This window comes from Eleutherodactylus coqui, chromosome 1 (genome assembly GCF_035609145.1).
Source record: "Eleutherodactylus coqui strain aEleCoq1 chromosome 1, aEleCoq1.hap1, whole genome shotgun sequence".
NCBI lineage: Eukaryota > Metazoa > Chordata > Amphibia > Anura > Eleutherodactylidae > Eleutherodactylus > Eleutherodactylus coqui.
The window spans coordinates 397,939,774-397,958,814 of NC_089837.1; the positions used below are offsets into that span (position 1 = coordinate 397,939,774).

Genomic DNA, 19,041 nt, shown 5'->3' on the forward strand with positions numbered 1-19,041 from the left:
GCCAATGAAAGTACATTGATTTTCATTGATCTGTTCACAATAACGTATACACATGGCGTGTAAATGCGCACATGAAAAAGATTGTAGCATGCTCTATTTCACAGCGTATTACCCACATACAGCCTATTCTCTATGGGTAGTGCATGCAACGCTGTTCATACGCGATACATTGCATATAGGCGGTGTCGCAATTCCAATTTTTAAGAAAAAACGCATCGTCTCGCAGTACAAATCGTAGGTTGCCAAGTGTGATATCGCGCTCGCCTGTGTGAATGTGGCCTTGGGGCGCTGTCACACAGGTAGGTTTTCTTGCAGTTTTTGAGGCCAGAAAGGAGAAGTTGGTTTAGAAGTTGGTCGTGGACAGTCACATGATGCAGCAACAGCATGCGGCCGGACGCTTTTGCAGATAATGCTGCCCTTTTATCGGCAAAATCTTCTGGCCGTTACCCACTGGGGTTGGCGGGTTTTTGGCCACGTACAGCGAGCACATCATGTGACAACTGATCTGTATAACCTTGTTAACCAGCTGTTAAACTGCCCTGAAGATTTCTATTTGCCATTTCAGGATTGTATTTGCTGACTTCTTTTTGATGAACTTGATACTCTGGGGAGAAGGATCCTCGGCGGCAATTCCATTTGGCACCCTTGTAGCGATCCTCGCACTGTGGTTTTGTATTTCTGTCCCTCTGACTTTCATTGGAGCTTATTTTGGATTTAAAAAGAATGTAAGTATTCCGTCCGACCATTCATGTCTGTGATGGCCATATGCATGCTGGTGTAATAAAGCCATGTGGGCCTCCTAATGCCCCTTTTTACATGGGCTGAGAGCCTCATGATTCTTGCTTGTCTGTCACTTGAACGACCATTCAGAATAGTTGCGATACGTCTCGCTGGTTGTTAAAGGGTCATGCATTACAAGAATGGGAATGGTTTACCCAATAGAACGTTGCTCAGATTGTTGCATATATCTGTTATCTATGCTGCCGCACAGAAATGGCGTACAATAAATTTTTTGTTTAATTTTGAATCACTCTTGCCCTTTGTACAATTTTTTATTTTTGTAACTTTCAGATGCCCGTACATTAATGGGGTTTTCAAAGGGGAACTGGTAATGTTTGTTTACATCGAGATCCGTTCCCCAAAGTCCCTCCTAATAATTAGCATGTGATAATTCTACAAACGTGTTTTCACCTCAACTTCAAATCTTTGCAGAAAACAAATCCATTGAGCAAGACAAGTCATTAGAGGTCTCCGGTTATCACACACGCTTGCCTTCCGAAGGCAGGGAATCCATTCTCCATAATCAAGAAGGATTAGATTTCCTGCCCTCGCTGCCAGCAGGACGCCTCTGATTATGTGGGCTACATGATTGAGGAACAAATTACTGCAAAATTGTTTCACTATGGCCTCTAATAACCTGACGCTCGTGTTCGCTATTTCTTCTGTATAGACAATGGTGTGAATTATCTTCATAACCTTAGAAAATCCTGTCCTAAGGAAGTTATGTATAGCAACAATCGTAACGGATGTGGCCGTTATAATGTGTGACTGAACCTTTCTTCCACATACTCTTGGAACAAAGTTACCTTTAATAGTCTGCCTGCCTTCTGCGTATTCAAATGTAACCCTTTAAATGGCAGTAATGTGTTAATGCAGTCCTTTGTAACCAGCATGTGAGTGAGGCCTGCCACCTCGGTGCAGATAGGTCTGTCACTAGAAGGCTCTGATGGCTTGTTCTTTCTGTCCCTTTTTCATATTGGGATTGTTATTTGATGTCTACAGCAGTTATTTGCCACCATTAGAGTCAGCATGAACGCCAGAGGAAAAAGCTTACAAATAGGATGGCAGTGACAATCTCCTGTTTTAAATGGCCCTGTAATGCATTGGCTTTTTCTTCTTTCCTTTAGGCTATTGAACACCCGGTCCGCACCAATCAGATCCCTCGTCAGATTCCTGAGCAGTCATTTTACACAAAGCCATTACCTGGTATCATTATGGGAGGAATTTTGCCCTTCGGGTGCATCTTCATCCAACTTTTCTTCATTCTTAACAGTATTTGGTGAGCTGATTTCCTTTCTCTTTTGCTGCCGCGTCCTTTCGCCACCCTCCCAATCATGGCAGGGCCTCTGCTCTCACACCGTACATACACATTTTCTCTTTCACTCTATGGCTGAGAAGAGTATCCGTGATGATTGCATGGGGCTGTGAACTAGTTAAGATGGGAGACGCGTCTTCTACATAGCGAGGAAGTAAGACACATTACTTTGGAACCATGAATTAAGCCTTGCCAGGTCATTTAACTCCCAGCCACCTGCAGTGAAATTGGTTTATGCTGTAATTTTCTTTTCAGGTTGACGGCGGTCGCTGGAGTTCCAATCTTTATAATCCTTATAGAAAGCCTGTAGCTGCTTTACTCATTTAGATTACTCGTGCATTTAACAATCAAGATATAGGACGGCTATAAATGTGGTATTCTCCGTATTAGTATAATGAGTGTGTACATCTAATGGTCAGGAAAGTAGAACATTTAGCACAATAGACCTTTCAGGGAATTATGTTTCTTTGTTTGGCTGTAATGGCTCCTATCTAACCGCAGCCTTTCGCTCTTTTAGGGCGCCTTCACACAGTGGAAATTTATGGGTGTTTTTAAAATGCGTTATTTATGCAACTTCTTAATTCAAACCGTAACATGCATTTATGTTGGTACTTTTTATTTAGTGTCATTTAGTACATGAGACTTTATTATTACCGTATATACCGGCGTATAAGACGACTTTTGAACCCCAAAAAATCTGCTCTGCAGTCGGGGGTCGTCTTATGCGCCGGTAATACAAAAAAAAAAAGTGTAAAAAAAAATAATTTATTACTCACCTCCCACGGCGTTCTGTCGCGCTCCGGCAGGATGCCGCTCGCTCCTCGTCCCCGGCGCAGCATAGCTTTCTGAATGCGGGGCTTGAAATCCCCGCTTCCAGAAAGCTAATACGCCGGCAGCCATGACAGCATTGAATGGCTGTGATTGGCTAAAGCACACGTGGCTTCAGCCAATCACACTATTCAATGACATCATTGAATGGCTGTGATTGGCTGAAGGCGCACGTGTTAGCAATCACACCCATTCAATGATGTCATTGAATAGTGTGATTGGCTGAAGCCACGTGTGCTTTAGCCAATCACAGCCATTCAATGATGTCATGGCTGCCGGCGTGTGTATTAGCTTTCTGGAAGCGGGGATTTCAAGCCCCGCATTCAGAAAGCAATGCTGCGCCGCGGACGAGGAGCGAGCGACATCCTGCCGGAGCGCGACAGAACGCCGTGGGAGGTGAGTAATGAATTTATTTTTTTTTCTCCACTGTATACCGGCGTATAAGGTGACAGTTGGGGGGTCGTCTTATACGCCCCGTCGCCTTATACGCCAGTATATACGGTATTATTATTATTATTTTATTTATTTATTTTTAAATCCTATAAGGTAAATCAATTAGAAAAAAAAATCCTTGCCAAGAGCCTAGTTCTGTTTTGGGGGTTAGTGGGGTAAAAGACACTTAAAGCATGTTGTGGGTTTTATATTTCACTATAGACTTCAATCTGACAATTTTGCTCTACTGTTGTGAAACCATCTTAAGGCCGGATTCATATAAGCCTAAACGTATTTGTGCTGAGGTTTTGTGCATCAGGCCTATCATATTTGTGCATGCAACTGCATTTTCTTACTGTACTTCTGCGCAACTGTGTTCACCAATGCTCTCAAGCCAACTGGTTTAACCCTTTCCAATCCAATTTTGGATTCAGGGTTTCCTAAAAGCCCTTCTCTTTTTCCTGTTGTTCAACGTTGCCATCTGCTGGCTAAAGCCTGTATGTGCGCCAGAGAAGTTCCGACAATAGAGTGGCTGGCAATAGAGGGTAAGAACACCCTGTCAGACGTCTTCTGACATTGGAGCTGTACAAGCTTCAATGAGAATGTAGGAAGTCGTCAGACAGTGGATTGGAAAGGGTTAATGAGCAAGATGTACACTTTCTCTTTGCAAATGTGCAGGAAAATGAAGCAGGCTGTGTTTTTTTTTTTTTTTGCGCGCAAATATATCCGTGTGAATCCGGCCTTAGGCTTCCTTCATTGTCTTTTTGTTTTGTTTCCCTGCCCTGACAGCTTTTGTTTTTGTGGCAGCAAATGCTGTCCAGACGCTAGCAGTAGGCCGGTGTGTGAGTGTGAAGTGCACTGCAAACAGTGGATTTCTTTTGGGATCTTTCACATGGGATGGCATTGGTCCGTGTGAACATTGTTGCATCATAATGTTGTCCCTCTGGGGCTTGAATTCTGCTTGTCTTTACTTCAAAACTGGATTCTACTGTAGAATTAAGAACTATCTGCAGAATTGTTGCTGCGACTTTATAACATACAGAAAATCAGATATAGTGGCAGCATCAATGGTGGATTTATAATAAAACCAGCTTTTATTGCTCCATAGTAAAAAAATACAGGCCGTATTTTATACTATGGAGCAATAAAAGCTGGTTTTATTATAAATCCACCATTGATGCTGCCACTATATCTGATTTTCTGGAGGACCTTTGGGTACTGGAGGTCCATGGTCCTATGAGTGCTTGGCATAAATAAGATACCTCTGCATAAAAGTGCATCTCCTGGAGTGCTGCGGGTTCTTACAGGAGATGTAACTCCACAATTAATCTGCAGGACAAATGCAATAAATTCCGCAGTCAAACGTAACAAAATCTGCATCTGTGTTGCGGACAATTCCATCCCATGTGAAAGGTCCCTTTTGTGGTTTATTTTTCCACCTCTTTTGGATAAAAGGGAGGGGGGGGGGAACCAAACATGATCATTAAACTGAATTTAATTTTACAAGCTGGAAGAAGACTGAAGGACCCCTTTAGGGCTTATTCTGACATGGGTATATTGGCCGGGTTTTCACGCCCAGCCGATATATGCTGTCTCTCACTGCAGGGGGAGAAGGTGGGCCCGGGAGCAGTGCATGGAACTTGGCTCCACCCCTGTCCCGCCCCTCATTGTAAACAGTGGTGAGGGGTCGGAGCTCAGTGCACTGCTCTTGGCCTGGCCTGCCTCCTCCCTCTGCAGGGAGGGACAGCTTATATCGGCCGGGCGTGAAAACCCGGCCAATATACGCACTTCAGAATAAGCTCTTATAGTGATGGATCTCCAATCGTACAAGTGGGAAAAAACCAAAAGATGTACTTGTTGGTACATTGTTCTGTAATTTAATCTATAATGACCTTGATTACTTTGCACACATTTATTCATAGTTGGTGCCATGTTTTATGTGACTATGATTTTGCTGTATTCATAATTGTTTTCTTTCCCTTCTTCTAGGTCCCATCAAATGTATTACATGTTTGGGTTCCTCTTTCTCGTATTCATTATTTTAGTTATTACATGCTCAGAAGCCACAATATTACTCTGCTATTTTCATCTGTGTGCGGAGGTAAGCTCTTACAGTTCAAATCCGTGTTATAACTAAACTCCAAAACTTGCAAGCATGTGTCAGCTATGTGTTTCAAACGCTGCGCTAAAAACGCCTCCATTGCTTTTAATAGGACTTCCCATACTAGTGCTGTCTGCTCTTTTTTTTTCGTGCGTTTTTAGTGCTTTTTAACGCACCTCTTCACCCATCACAATATTGGGGTGCCTTTTAAAAATGCTGTCAAATGCAGTAGAGTGTGTTTGAAACCACCGCACAAAATTGTAGTAAAACACTTTTTCGAATGCAGCGTTGGGGTAACGCATGTGTGAGAGTGGGTCAGATTTTCCACTGTAGAAATTTCCTAATCATGTGGCTGTACTTTTAGGCCGGTTTCAGATGAGTGCATCAACGTGTGCATAATGGGAATCTTTAGCACAGATTAAATTACAACTGCACTTCATCTGTATTTACTGGTATTGGTTTTATATTAATAGTATTTGCTCAACAGAAAAGAATACAAATATGGAGGCAAAGCTGCTTTAAAATAAAATGGCTATGAAAGATCTGGCGATGTGACTAGATGCATAGATTTACATTAGCTGTGTATTGCCATCCATAAAACATGGACCAAGTCCAGCGTTAATAAGGCCATGTTTATAGTTAAGCTGGTTCAGTGATCAGTGTGCGGCCAGCTCCAGAAACCACCGCAATCGCCTGCTTTTGTCAGCAGAAACTTGTGACCAGCCGTAATTTCTCCATGAAGGGGGGAATGATTCACGGCTGCCCAAGTCTGCAACAGTGAGAGCCACTTTTTTTTTTTTTTTTTTCTCCTCCCTTCTCTCTGTAGTCTGACTTGTTGTGCAAGCAGTAATATCTGATCTTAGGCTGGGTTCACACGGGGCGGATTTGCTGCGGAAATTCCGTGCGGAATTTCGCTGCGGCAAATCTGCATGCGGCCGCTAATCCCGGGATTAGCCAGCCATGTGGACGAGATTTCTCAGAAATCTCGTCCACACGGGACGGCAAATCCGCTGTGGCTAAGCCGGCAGAAGCCGCTGCTGCGGCGTGGATTTGCCGAACGCAGCATGTCTAATTTTTTTTTCCCGCTGCGGCCGCGCTCTCCTCTATGGGAGCGCCGGCCACAGCAGAAGAGTGAGCGGTCAGGCCGCTTCAAAGCCGCCGTGGCTTTTTCCGCGGCGGTTCTCCCAGTGGAAATGTCTCGGGTTTTGCTGTGTGACCGTGGCCTTAGGGTTATGCCTGTATGTGGAATCTTCGTCTGAGGAAATTGTGACTGTCTCATTCGCATGTGTTGTACCAGCGCACATTTTCATTCTTGCGTAGTTTGCGCACCAAGAGAGATGAATTGTTGTTTATACAAATGTCTTTAGTCTGCTTCACAATAGAGGCAATCTGTACAAACTGACTATAGGACTGCTTCATTAAGGCCCGTTTAGACACACAGATGATCGCTCAAAAGATGGCTTTTGAGTAGAGATGAGCGAGCGTACTCGGAAAAGCACTACTCGCTCGAGTAATTTGCTTTATCCGAGTATCGCTGTGCTCGTCCCTGAAGATTCGGGTGCCGCTGCGGCTGACAGGTGAGTCGCAGCGGGGGAGCAGGGGAGAGCGAGCGGGAGAGAAAGATCTCCCCTCCGTTCCTCCCCGCTCTCCCCTGCAGCTCCCCACTCCGTGCCGGCACCCGAATCTTCAGGGACGAGCACAGCGATACTCGGATAAAGCAAATTACTCGAGCGAGTAGTGCTTTTCCGAGTACGCTCGCTCATCCCTACTTTTGAGCGATCATTTTGCATAATCTGCTAATTGGTACTAATGCCTATTAATACCAATTAGCAGCATGTGAGCCACCAGGAGCTGAATTTATTTATTTAGAGGACCGCCCGCTGTTCTCCGAATACATTCCTTTTGTTCTGCTGGTGGGACTGACAGCTGAGGCAATGCAATCAGCTGTTATCAGCTCTCCCCAGGCGGAGTGCAGCCATGTGGTCTGTCTTATCAACTGTTCTGCTGAATGACTGACTGTTTTCAAGCCAAACTGAAAACAGTCGTTCGGTAGAAAACTGAAAAATGGGCAAATTTTAAACTCAACGATTATCGTGTAAAACATGGCTTTTGAGCGAATTTTGAGTGATAATCGTTGTCTAAATGGGCCTTTAAACAGATTGTATAAAAAGTTAATTAGTTACTAGAAAACTAGCTCCTGGTAGATTAGTAATGGTGGTCTGCTGCAGATGGGGAAATTAACGGACACCGTTTCCTTGTAGTGCGCCAACGGTCCATTAATACGCAAAGATGATTGCTCAGAATTCATCAGAAACCAACAGTTTTAAGCAAGCATTTTGCATTCGCTACTAATGGGCTAATCAGCCCATTAGTAACTAGCTTCATTTGCCTGTATTTAGAGAACAGCGGGTGCTCTGCTCTCTAAATACACAGCTATTCAGCTGCGAGCAGCAGGATGCATACAATGCCATCAGCGCTGCCCATGGATAACACAGCATGCCGTCCCTGTTATGAGGGACAACTGCTTTTAGGTTGCCTGTCCCACGGGCATTGCGATATCCCGCGGCGGATCTCTGCGGTGAGCCTGACAGGCTCATCGCAGAGGATTGTGACAATTTGCAGCATGCTGCGATTTGCTGTCCACGAGCGGAGAATCATTATGATTCTCCACTCGTGCACAGGGGGGGCTCTGCTTTCCATAACACTTTGGAAAGCGTTCACTGCGTTCCCTGTAGCCGGATTATCGCCGCGGGGAATGCAGTGAAAATTTGCCCATGGACAGGAGCCCTTATGCTGAGCTGAATTTAGCGATGGATGAAGAGTGCATGGTAAGTGCGCGATTGGCACACATTTACACTGAACGGCTACCGCTCAAAGCCGTCGTTTGGACTAATTTTGAGTGATAATAGTTGCGTGTAAACCAAAATTTGGTAATGTGTATTTAGTTATGGAAACATTGTTGATCTTGTCTGAGAATGTTATCACTGCTGTTCTGCTTATTGTCTTTTAATGACAAGTTGTTTTTGGTTTCTCCTAGGACTATCACTGGCAGTGGCGTTCATTTCTCACAAGTGGCTTCACTGCAGTTTATTTTCTTATCTATGCAATTCATTACTTTTACTCAAAATTGCAAATTACGGGGACCGCTAGTACAATTTTGTATTTTGGCTATACTATGATTATGGTTTTGATCTTTTTCCTGTTCACTGGTAAGTTCTTGTTCTACACAGTTAAGTATAAAGAGCTACTGTTCTCTGGCATCAGTCACCTGAAAGTTGTCATTATTTAGTCTTGTGTTAGACTCTTCACTTCCAGATACCACATGGCACTAGATGGTGATATGTTAGAGCAGTGATGGCGAACCTATTAGAGACCAAGTGGCCAAACTGCAACCCAAAACCCACTTATTTATCGCAAAGTGCCAACACATCAGGGGGCGGGGCTTATGACGTATGATTTTTACCTTCGTCGTTATAAAAAGGACAGGACTGTTTCAAAATAGACAGGTAGGAACACAGTATGGTTTTGTTTTTCACTAGCTGGAGTACTATTCGTGTGGATTTTGACTGGAAATTAGCTGCTTATCTGCAGCGGATTTCGTACTATGCAGCGCTCCCACTCACCACCTCTGAAGGTTTCCCACTGCAGCGCTCCGTAGCTTCTGGTTCTCAACAGCCTGTAGTGGCTTCACCTGACCAGGCCGCTGGGAACTAGGGAGTGCTGACGAGAAGCTAGGGAGTGCTGACACCGGGAAGCCTACGGAGCAGGTGAGTGGTAGCGCCACATAGTATGAAATTGGCTGCGGATACACGGCTGATTTCCAGTCAAAATCCAACGGTGTGAATTTTGACTTTTTTGGATGCAGAAACGTAGCTTTATTTACCATAGAAATTTACGCTGTGGATATTCCACAGCATTTCCGCAACATGTAAACATACTGTAAGTCAGCTTGAGGTACACTGCCACGTGCAGAGTGGCCCAGTAGTAATAGTGCCCAGCAAAATAAAGAAGCCTCACTCGAATAACCTCAATGACCTGCACGGTTCAGTAATGTTTTCTGCTGATGTAGAGCCATGGATGAATAAACTTTACACATTATTGAAGATATTGGAGGGCCGCTTTGTTTTGCAGAATCAACCTGTTTACTGTGTCCACATGATAAGCTTTTGATGAGTGGCAAAAAAAAGAATCAAGTTGAATTTTTTTTAATATATATTTTTTTTCACTTGCAGTTCTGAAACTCTTCAAAAACCCAGCCTGAGGGCGCACTGATATGAACAAGTTTCACACGTGTTCTGTCTGATTGCGATATGGATGGAACTTGCATGGGAAAATAACCCAGTGAATTCAATGGGTTAATTCACATGTAGCAAACGTTCAATCTTGCTCTTAGAAAATAATAGGCAATATCACCCAAAAATAGAACAGGAGCAATTTTTCAAGGGATTAAACAAAAAAAATTGCATTGCATTCGCATGCAGATGTGACTTTCATGCAAGTGCAATGTTTTTTTTGTGTTTTTTTTGTTTGTTTTTTTTTGTACCACAATTCGATGCATTTTCTCTCAAAACTAATCACATTCGCACCGAAAATCACTGGTTTGCAAGTGCAGTATCTGTCTGAGTTTCGTGGACCAATATCGCACTCTCCTGTGTGGCAGCAACAGAGAAATGACTCATTTGCCTCAATTATGCCCCGCCCCTTCATAAATTAAAATATTGCTCCTTTTATGTTATTGAGCCCATAATATTTAGGTACAGCAAAGCCTTTGAAAATCTTGTGACTAAAGTAGATGGGTAGATAGATATAGAGATATAGATATATATAGAGATAGATATAATTTTTTTTTTTTTTACGTGACTACAAACGACAACTATTGGCACAATCTGCCGGGTCTTCTTTCTTCGGCCCAGCAGATGTGCTCAGCATGCCGGCATTGTGCCGCGCGCATGCGCCGCACACTTGTTTTTTGGACCCCTGCTCTCCTGTGCCGGAGAGCAGGAATTCAGCTGCGGGTGTGCTTCGGATCGGAACGGCTTCCATAGGAGCCTGCGGGATCTGTCCACGCGGGAGACCCGCACCAAAATGGTGCATGCTGCGGGTGTTTTCCCGCACACGCAATCCGTGCCTCAAGGGAAAATGACAACTGCAGGTATTTAATTACCTGCAGGTGTCCAATGCATCCCTATAGGGGGGGGCGCGGATCATGCGTGCGGGTGACCCGCTGAGCATCTGTCCCCATGGCCTGCAGCGCATTCCGGCTGTGAGCCTGGCCGGTGACCCTATGTACTGCACTAACCTCTATTGCGGATGACCGCGAAGGCTCGCAGGCAGTCATGCGCAGTACATATTTATTTATTTTTTCGTATTTCCTTTACCGTAGTTCAACGATAATGCTGGTACCTGCAGCCCATACGCAATGTTAGTTACTTATGTGCTGCGGGTTGGACACCTCCGTTGACTTCAATAGAGGCAGTCTGCCCAGATTCTGTGGTTTAAAAAAAAAAAGCATACTGTGATTTCTTTTTTTCTTTCACTCACAGAATATGCAATTAACATCTGAGCTTGAAGGTAAAATTGAAAATGCATGCCTTTCCAAGCCTGCTGTTTACCACAGATCTTCTGCGTGGACAGCGAGCGTGGAATCCGCAATTGAAAGCTGGTCGTGTGAGACCGGTCTTGGGTTGTATTTTATTAACACACATTAATTTTTCTTTCTCTCTTAGGAACAATTGGCTTTTTTGCCTGCTTCTGGTTTGTTACGAAGATTTACAGTGTTGTTAAAGTGGACTGAAAAAAAAGCCTTAGTGAGGAATGTGCTGAGAAGTGATTTTTGGAATGGAATAAATGAAGACCCCTTTACTTTACAGTATTGCTATCTGTTTGTGGGAAGGCAGGATACCCCATCCAGTCCAACGCAGCATTTGTTTTCAAACTGAATCCTTGTTGTTTTGCTGAAACTTTACATTGCAATGTTCCAACTGAAGAACCAACTTCTCTATGCTTCTGTACATATAGTAACTGCTGTAATGGAGATTGACACTTCTAACGTCTGCAGAAAGAAGTTGTATGTAATACACAAATATGAAAACTATTAATAAAATGTCTGTAAATACAATTTTGCTTTTAGACTCTAGGTGGAATGAGTTTTTCTTGAACACAAGCTAAAAGAAAATGTGGGATTTGTTTTCTATGATGTATTCCTCTTACTTCTGGTTGATATTATTTTTATACTGGGTGAGATGTCCTGACATCGGTTTCTTTTGATGTTTATATTCCCTTTAGTGATTTGAAGACTGAAAAAAAACTATGTGCCTCCAAGTCTCTGGATTTTTAAATTTATAATCTTAATAAAGAGTTTAAAACTGGAAATGCCTTCCATCGTGGTATCTCTGCCATGCTGACAGTGTTTAGGACAAATAACCTGCCTTGTGTTGCTTGAGATCAAAGCGTCAGCCATGTTTAAATGGCGGCACTGAAGATGATGATCTATGTCAAGACACATTGCTATATTGGTATTCTTCCCTAAAAGTCATTGAACATCTATGGTTTGCACTGAGTACGTATGACTATATAGAGACATGGGAACTCTGTGCCTTTGCTGTGCTCATAGAGCAGCATTATGAAACTTTTCCAGCATTTTACACAGTAGCATGAAGATTATACATGCCTGTTGAAAGAAGGTGTTATTTTGTTCTCAGAACTGGTGAATGGCTTTTTTTTTTTTTTTTTTTTGAAATTCACTTTTATTGAACATGCAAATTTAAAATTGATTTTCTATGCAAGTATTGCCAAGATTTTGCATTCCCTTGTCACAGTATTAGCATAAATCCAACGTACTTGAATAAAAGATGGAAACAAAATAATGCAGATGCAGACAAAATAACTATATAAATACTTTGTAGTACTGGTACTAAACCGTGCCAATCACACCAAGGAGAAGATATCCCATACGGTAATCTGGAGGAAGGAATAAAATCTGGCGTAGTAGGCAAATCTGAATGGTAATTGTTCAGTGTAAAAGGGCCCAATGTCCACGGTGGGTTGGGCTCTGTGCAAGGAATCCCGCCCTGTCCACAGCCAGTGAGCTCTATTTACCAGTCTTCCCCGGGAGCGGCTTCCACAGATCCCTCCACTTCTAGGTTCGCTGTACTGCGCATGGTCCTCACAGATCAACATCAGACCTGCGCAGTACAGTGTTTTTTTTTGTTTGTTTTTTTTCCCCCCCCCCTTTTAATCCCCTTTCCCGTAGGATCTGCGGCACGTCTGTAGTGTCAGCTGCAGACGTGCCGCAGATTGGACGGCTTCCCTTGACTTTGATGGAAGCAGTCTCTGCGACATCTGCAGAAAAAGGGAGCATGCTACGATTTGTTTTCCAGACCAAAGGGTCCGGAAAACAAATCTGCATGCTTAAATTAATTTGCGAACGCCCATGCTTTGATTTGCAGATCTCCCGCGTAGGTTCCGCAAATCAAATCCACCCGTGGACATTGGGCCTTGCTGTTCCCCTTGGGATATATCCAATGGGACATATCCCTATGCTCAGCAGTGACTTGGATAATTTGTGTGCTGCCATCATAATCAAAAGACCTCCTGTAGCCCAATGCATATCAGAGGCCTCTCAAATGTGAGGGAGGAAGGGGAGAAAACACTGAATTCATCTTTCACAGTATCCTGAGGGGCAAGTTGCTATGGAAGACACTTTATCAATATCTCTATCACAGTCCGTAAGGATTTTTTTCCCTAAATAAGGAAAATTTGGCTTCTATCTTTTTTTTTTTTTTTTTTTTCCATTCCTCTGGATCAACATTGGGGAGTAATAGGCTGAACTGGATGGGGGCATATGTGTTCTTTTTTTTTTCTTCAGCCTAACATACTATGTTACTATAAATAGTAAAAAGTTGAAAACTGAAAGTACTGGCCCTATAAAAAGCAAGGAGAGAAAACTTATAGAGGGTTATGAGGAGAAAGCAAGTCTGTTATATTTTTTGACAGTGTATTTATTATAAAATTTTTGGTGAAATGCAGAGTGACAAAGCAAACTCTCCATTAAATCTCACCAGTCTAAACCAGGTAGAAGTGCCTTTTAAAAATTAAAGTGGACAAATCACTGGGCATACTCCCCTGGGTTCTAAGGGAATGTGATAAACAATTGTTTTTTATATTTAACCCCTCTTCCCCCCCGCCCCCCCCCCCCCCCATGACATAAGGGTACGTCATGGGATCGGGGTACTTCCCGCAAAACGACGTACCCTTACGTCATTGGGATAGCGCGAGATCATAGCAGATCTCGCGCTATCCCGCAGCGGGAGCCAGCTGTCACTAGTAGCCGGCGTCTAACTGCGACAGTGGGGGGCATTGAAGATGCGACACCCCCCCCCCCCTGCTGTTAACCCCTTCCCTGCCGCAATCTAAGTAGATCGAGGCAGGAAAGGGGTTCACAGAGGGAGCCTGGCTGGTTGCTATGGCAACGGGACGCCAGATACCGGCGTCCTGTATTCCCATAGCCTGTGATCGCTATAGTAAGCGATAAGGCATGTCAGGAGAGAAGTCCTGCCATGCCTTTTTCGTAGTGATCTGCAGTCCTGCTGTGTAAGTCCCTCAGAGGGACATAAATGGTGTAAAAATAAGAGAAAAATAATGTAAAAAAAAAAATGTTGACAACCCCCTCTTTTTTTCAGATTGGCATAAAAAAATTAAAAACCTACATATTTGGTATTGATGCATCCATAATGACGTGTACAATAAATTGAACACACTTTTTATCCGCATGGCAAAAAGCGTTAAAAAAAATGCTTAAAAACGGAGGCAAAATGCTAATTTTTAGCATTTTGCCTCCAAAAAAACTCAATAAAAGTGATTTTAAAAAAACATGTACCCCAAAATGGTACCAATAAAAACTACAGCTCGTCTCGCAAAAAATAAGCCCTTATAGAGATTCATCCATGGAAAAATAAAAATGTTAATGTTAATGTTGAATGCAGTGAGTTTAGAAAAAATAATTTCCCAAAGTGTTTTTATGGTAAAAATGTGGAAAAACCTAAAGAAAATAAGCATTTGGGTAGCATTGCAACCGTACCAACCTGCAGAAAAAAATGTGTCATTTATGCTGCATAATTAATGCTTAAAAAAAGAAAAAAAAAATAAATCTATGGCAGAATTGATGCGTTTCTCTCCCAATGATCATAGACTATATTGTAAAACTTTTTTTTTTTATGTACCCAAAAATACCAGTAAAAACTACAGTTCGCCGCGCAAAAAACAAGCCCTTATACGGCCGCGCCGATGGAAAAATAGAAAAGTTATGGCTTTTGAAAAATGGAGATGAAAAAATACCAAAAATGGTTTGGTCCTCAACGCCAAAATAGGCCATGTCATTAAGGGGTTAAGGACTCTATAGTATTGGCATCTGTTCCACTGGATTGGCGCATTTACTCAAGAGAAATTGCAATTGCTATGCACTCATTTGAGTGGATATTTGAATGGTCTATTTTTTTAATGTGTGAGGAATATCATGTATAGTCCGTGAGGGTGACTATCTCAATAGTCGTGCGAGATAAGCCTAATTTTGGCAGCTGAAGAACAAAAAAAATAGGGCCGTAAAACCACCACATGGGTAAAATCTCTAAAAAGTATTTGGTCCTCTAGTACTGAAGCACCCTGGTCCACAAGGGGTTATTTATCGGTGTAAAAGAAACTGCTACTGTGTTTCCCTGAAAATAAGACCCTGCCATATTACTGTTTGCCCCTAAAGAGGCACAAGGTTTTATTTCCAGGGGAAATGTCTTCTTATACTTTACCTAGAAGACACTGTCTGATCCCTCCCACTGGTCTCCGGAATGCCGGCAGGCTTGCAGTTCTCAGCCGCTGACAGAAGATCGCTGCCTGGTAACAGGGTCCGTAAACCTTGCCTTCAGGAAGCGATGGCTATGACTGGTTCTTGAGCACTGTGGCTCAGCCAATCACAGCCATTCTATTGGTACATCAGCGCTCGAGAACTAATCAGAGCCATCCCTTGCTGGAGGCGGGGTTTATGAACTCCGTTACCAGAAAGCAATCTTCTGTCAGCAGCTGAGAGCTGCAAGCAAGCCTGACAGAACTCTGGAGACCAGCAGGAGAAACCTAAACGGCGCCTGCTATTGCTTTTTTAATGCCATGTAGCGAGGGCTAATTTTCACGGTAGGGGTTATATTTAAGCTTCCCCTTCTAAAAGTTAGGGCAGGACTTACTTTAGGGGTAGGTGTTCTATTTGGGAAAACATGGTACATGTCCTATTCTCATCCATTTTCAGGACGAGAATAATGCAACACACAGTGCCTGTGAACATCAGACAGCGCAGGGGCGACTGTCCGTTAGTTGTCGGATGCGAGTTGCACATGGGTTTCTTGGGCAGAACCCACATACAGTCACCCAAAAACGGCATAAGGCTGGTTCCCACCAAGTGTGTTGAAACACGTCAGTAACATAGATCTGTGATACACATGTTACAGATGACATTGCACCATATATCATCAGTATTTAATAGCCTATATTTCTGGGTACATACTGATCAATATCTACCCAATAAGATAATACTAATAAATGCAAATATCAAACGGATGAAGATAGGTCATACTTTGTTTTTAACTCACAGCCATGTGAATAGATACAGAATGCAGAGTAATGATTCGCTCATCTGGATAACTGCCCCCAACCCAGAGCTGCGCCTTGTGAAGGTGCGTTTAGACGGAACTATTATTGTTCCAAAACTCATTCAAATGAACTGAAGTGAACAATAATCATGGAGTTTAGGCACAAAGCACCGCCGAACAAGAAGCATTTGTTTGTGGTTCAGTTTCAGCCGGCATAACAATCGTCGGCTCGTTCGCATATCGTTGCGTTTAATAGGAATGTGGGAGCGCTGAACGAGAAGTGAACGATTCTAGCGATGATCTCCCAGGGTGAGCGACCTGCTGGTGACGTCACCATCTTCTGCGCGCAGGCAAACGAGAATCGTGTAGTCCTTGGCGTGTATAAAAGCAGCTTCTGTTAATAGAGGGCTCCTGCACCGCCGACCTCATTAGTATCCGACCAGGGACTGTCCTTCTCCTGGGACAAGCTCCGTCACACAGGAGATGAAGAGACTGGGGCTGCTGTTGTCTCACAGTTATTAATGTCTTCCAGTATGGGGGCACATTACTGGGCCTCATGTATAAACCCTTAACGACTGCCCCATCGGGAAACTACGTCCTCAGTAAGTGGGCTTTAATCCTAGAGGACGTAGTTTTATGTATCCTCTTTGGATTAATGCCCACCTGCGTGAGGACGTGACAGCTCCATGCTGTAGGTGCCCGCAGGTAGCCGACAGCGTAAAGCTGTCATCTCAGGATGCGGGCAGTCCCCCCCCGGCATTGCGATCGGCACTATTCAATGGATAGCGCCGATCGCAAAAAAGTAAACAAAAATGTGTAAAAAAGTAAAGATTCAGCTGCCCTGATGGATCGGATCCATCGGGGCAGCTGAAAATACTCACGCGGCTTGTCCGCGGTGTCCCACGAAGATCGGGTCCTCCCAGACCCGCCGGCGGTCTTCTGCGCATGCACGCCAGACGATGACGTCAGGCGCCTGCGCAGAAGCCCGGGAGCCCCCGGCAAATTTGAAATCTCCTGGCTCCCGGCTCCTGAAGGTATTGGATAGCGGCAATCGCGAAAAAGTAAAAAAAGAAGTCAGTTTCACCTTCCCTCATGGATCGGATCCATGAGGGGAGGTGAAAATACTCACCTAAGTCGTCCCCGAAGTCCCCGTCTGCGCATGTCAATCATCGGGCGCGTGCACAGAGGGGCTCGAGCCCCGGGAAATTTAAAATCCCTCTGCTCCTGGCTGCCATGTGTAGCCAGGAGCAGAGAAATTATACCGGGGACATGATCACTGTTATCCAATGGATAGCAGTGATCATGTAAAGTAAAAAAAAGTGTAAAAAGTGAAAAACAAAAGTGTTAAAAGTAAAAAAAAAAAAAGTTTAAAAAAAAGTTAAAAAAAGCTTGCGTTTCATCTCCCCCCACGGATCATATCCGTGAGGGAGGATGAAATGACATACCTAAGGCCCGCAGATTTATCCACAGACCTTACCCCAGCTTCTGCGCACGCGCCCGTCGACAAAATGGCGGACGCATGCGCAAAAGCCGTGGATTGCCAGGATAATTTAAAATCTCCCTGCTCCTGGCTACAAAACGTAGCCAAGAGGCTGTAGATTTCACGGGGGGCCGCGGTGAGCGGTTCCTGATCACGTGTTCGCCGTTATCCAATGGATAATGGCGATCACGTAAAAGTAAAAAAAAAGGTGAAGGTTCATCTCCCCTCACCGAGGCCTACGTATTTGCACTCCGACGCGATCTTCCTCCGTGAACTTTCCCGGATCCTGCGCATGCGACCGCCGGCAAAACACTGGACACATGCGCAAGAGTCGGGGAGCCCAGGAAACTTAAAATCTCCTTGCTCCCAGCGACCAACGGTCGCCGAGAGCCTGGAGCAGTGACAGGTGGCCTCGTTGAGCGGTTCCTGGTCACGTGACAAAAAGGTAGCGATCTACCTTAGGCCGGTCTCACATGACCGGATAGGAATTAAAGATTCCGCATGCGTCTGATCCGCGGTAATACGCAGATCAATCGCATTGGATTACACAATTCCGCTCACATTAGCAGGTCGGAATTGCGTAATCCACTCGCAGAAAAGAGAACGCAGCAGGTTCTATTTTATCGCGGATATCCGCAACATAGAGCCCATTGTGCTCTATTGTCGTGGATATACCCGCAGCCCATACGCAACTACGTTGTAAACGGGCTGCGGGTACCCGCGTCATCGCTAAGCGACGGTGCGGAAAATACAAACAAAAAAATATATATATACTGCATATGACCGCCTGTGTGAGTAGGCAGTTATGCGCAGTACAATAGGCGGCCGTACGCAGGGTCACAGCCGGGCTCACAGATGGGATCCGCTGCGGGCCTCCACCAGCGGATTCCGCCTACGGCTGCGTGAGCCCGGCGTTATTCAGACAGCTACCTGTAATACTACAAGAAGCTCCGGGAATGCTCGCCTTCCTGCAGTTCCAGGAGCACCTTGTTGAGCGTCTTCTGTGCGAGACCGTCACACCTCCGCAAGCTTACGGAGACTCATGGAGCGCCACTTTTTACACCCCATACCCGCTACTGAGGTCAGAAAATACCCCCAAAAAGCATGAGAGGAGGGGGGGATACACAGTTTTATTGCCCCATGTACCCATCCCAACCAGCCTCCGTAATTACCCCGGTCTTCAGAAATACCACACAGTTCACATTATTACTTTTATCTAAGATTTGGGGAACGCCGAAAAGGGCGCGGAGTGTGTGTGTTGGGGAGGGGATATTTTTAGGGAGTCAATTTTTATTCCGTACAAATGAACAATGGGGCCTGGGATTTATTCAGTTGTGCCCTGCAATCCAACAGGTGTTCCCTGCATTACAGGCCTAACCATGTGTCTTATAAGTAGATTATGGCCACAATGGGTATGTTTTTGAACATGGGACAAACAGGGGTATCCATTTTGGGGTGAAGGTCTTCATTCCGA

General features: G+C 44.3%; 1 protein-coding gene across 1 annotated transcript in view; it reads left to right on the forward strand.

Annotated features, from left to right (window-relative positions):
- The window catches only part of TM9SF2 (transmembrane 9 superfamily member 2), a 38,334-nt gene extending 26,506 nt beyond the window's left edge, over nucleotides 1-11,828 (forward strand). Inside the window, exons 13-17 of the mRNA XM_066580125.1 lie at nucleotides 566-725; nucleotides 1,908-2,059; nucleotides 5,345-5,456; nucleotides 8,494-8,665; nucleotides 11,183-11,828. Of these exons, the coding sequence (XP_066436222.1) occupies nucleotides 566-725; nucleotides 1,908-2,059; nucleotides 5,345-5,456; nucleotides 8,494-8,665; nucleotides 11,183-11,250 (664 nt within the window). The 3' untranslated portion in view covers nucleotides 11,251-11,828. The remainder of the gene's footprint in view (nucleotides 1-565; nucleotides 726-1,907; nucleotides 2,060-5,344; nucleotides 5,457-8,493; nucleotides 8,666-11,182) is intronic.
- Nucleotides 11,829-19,041: the final 7,213 nt, after the last annotated feature.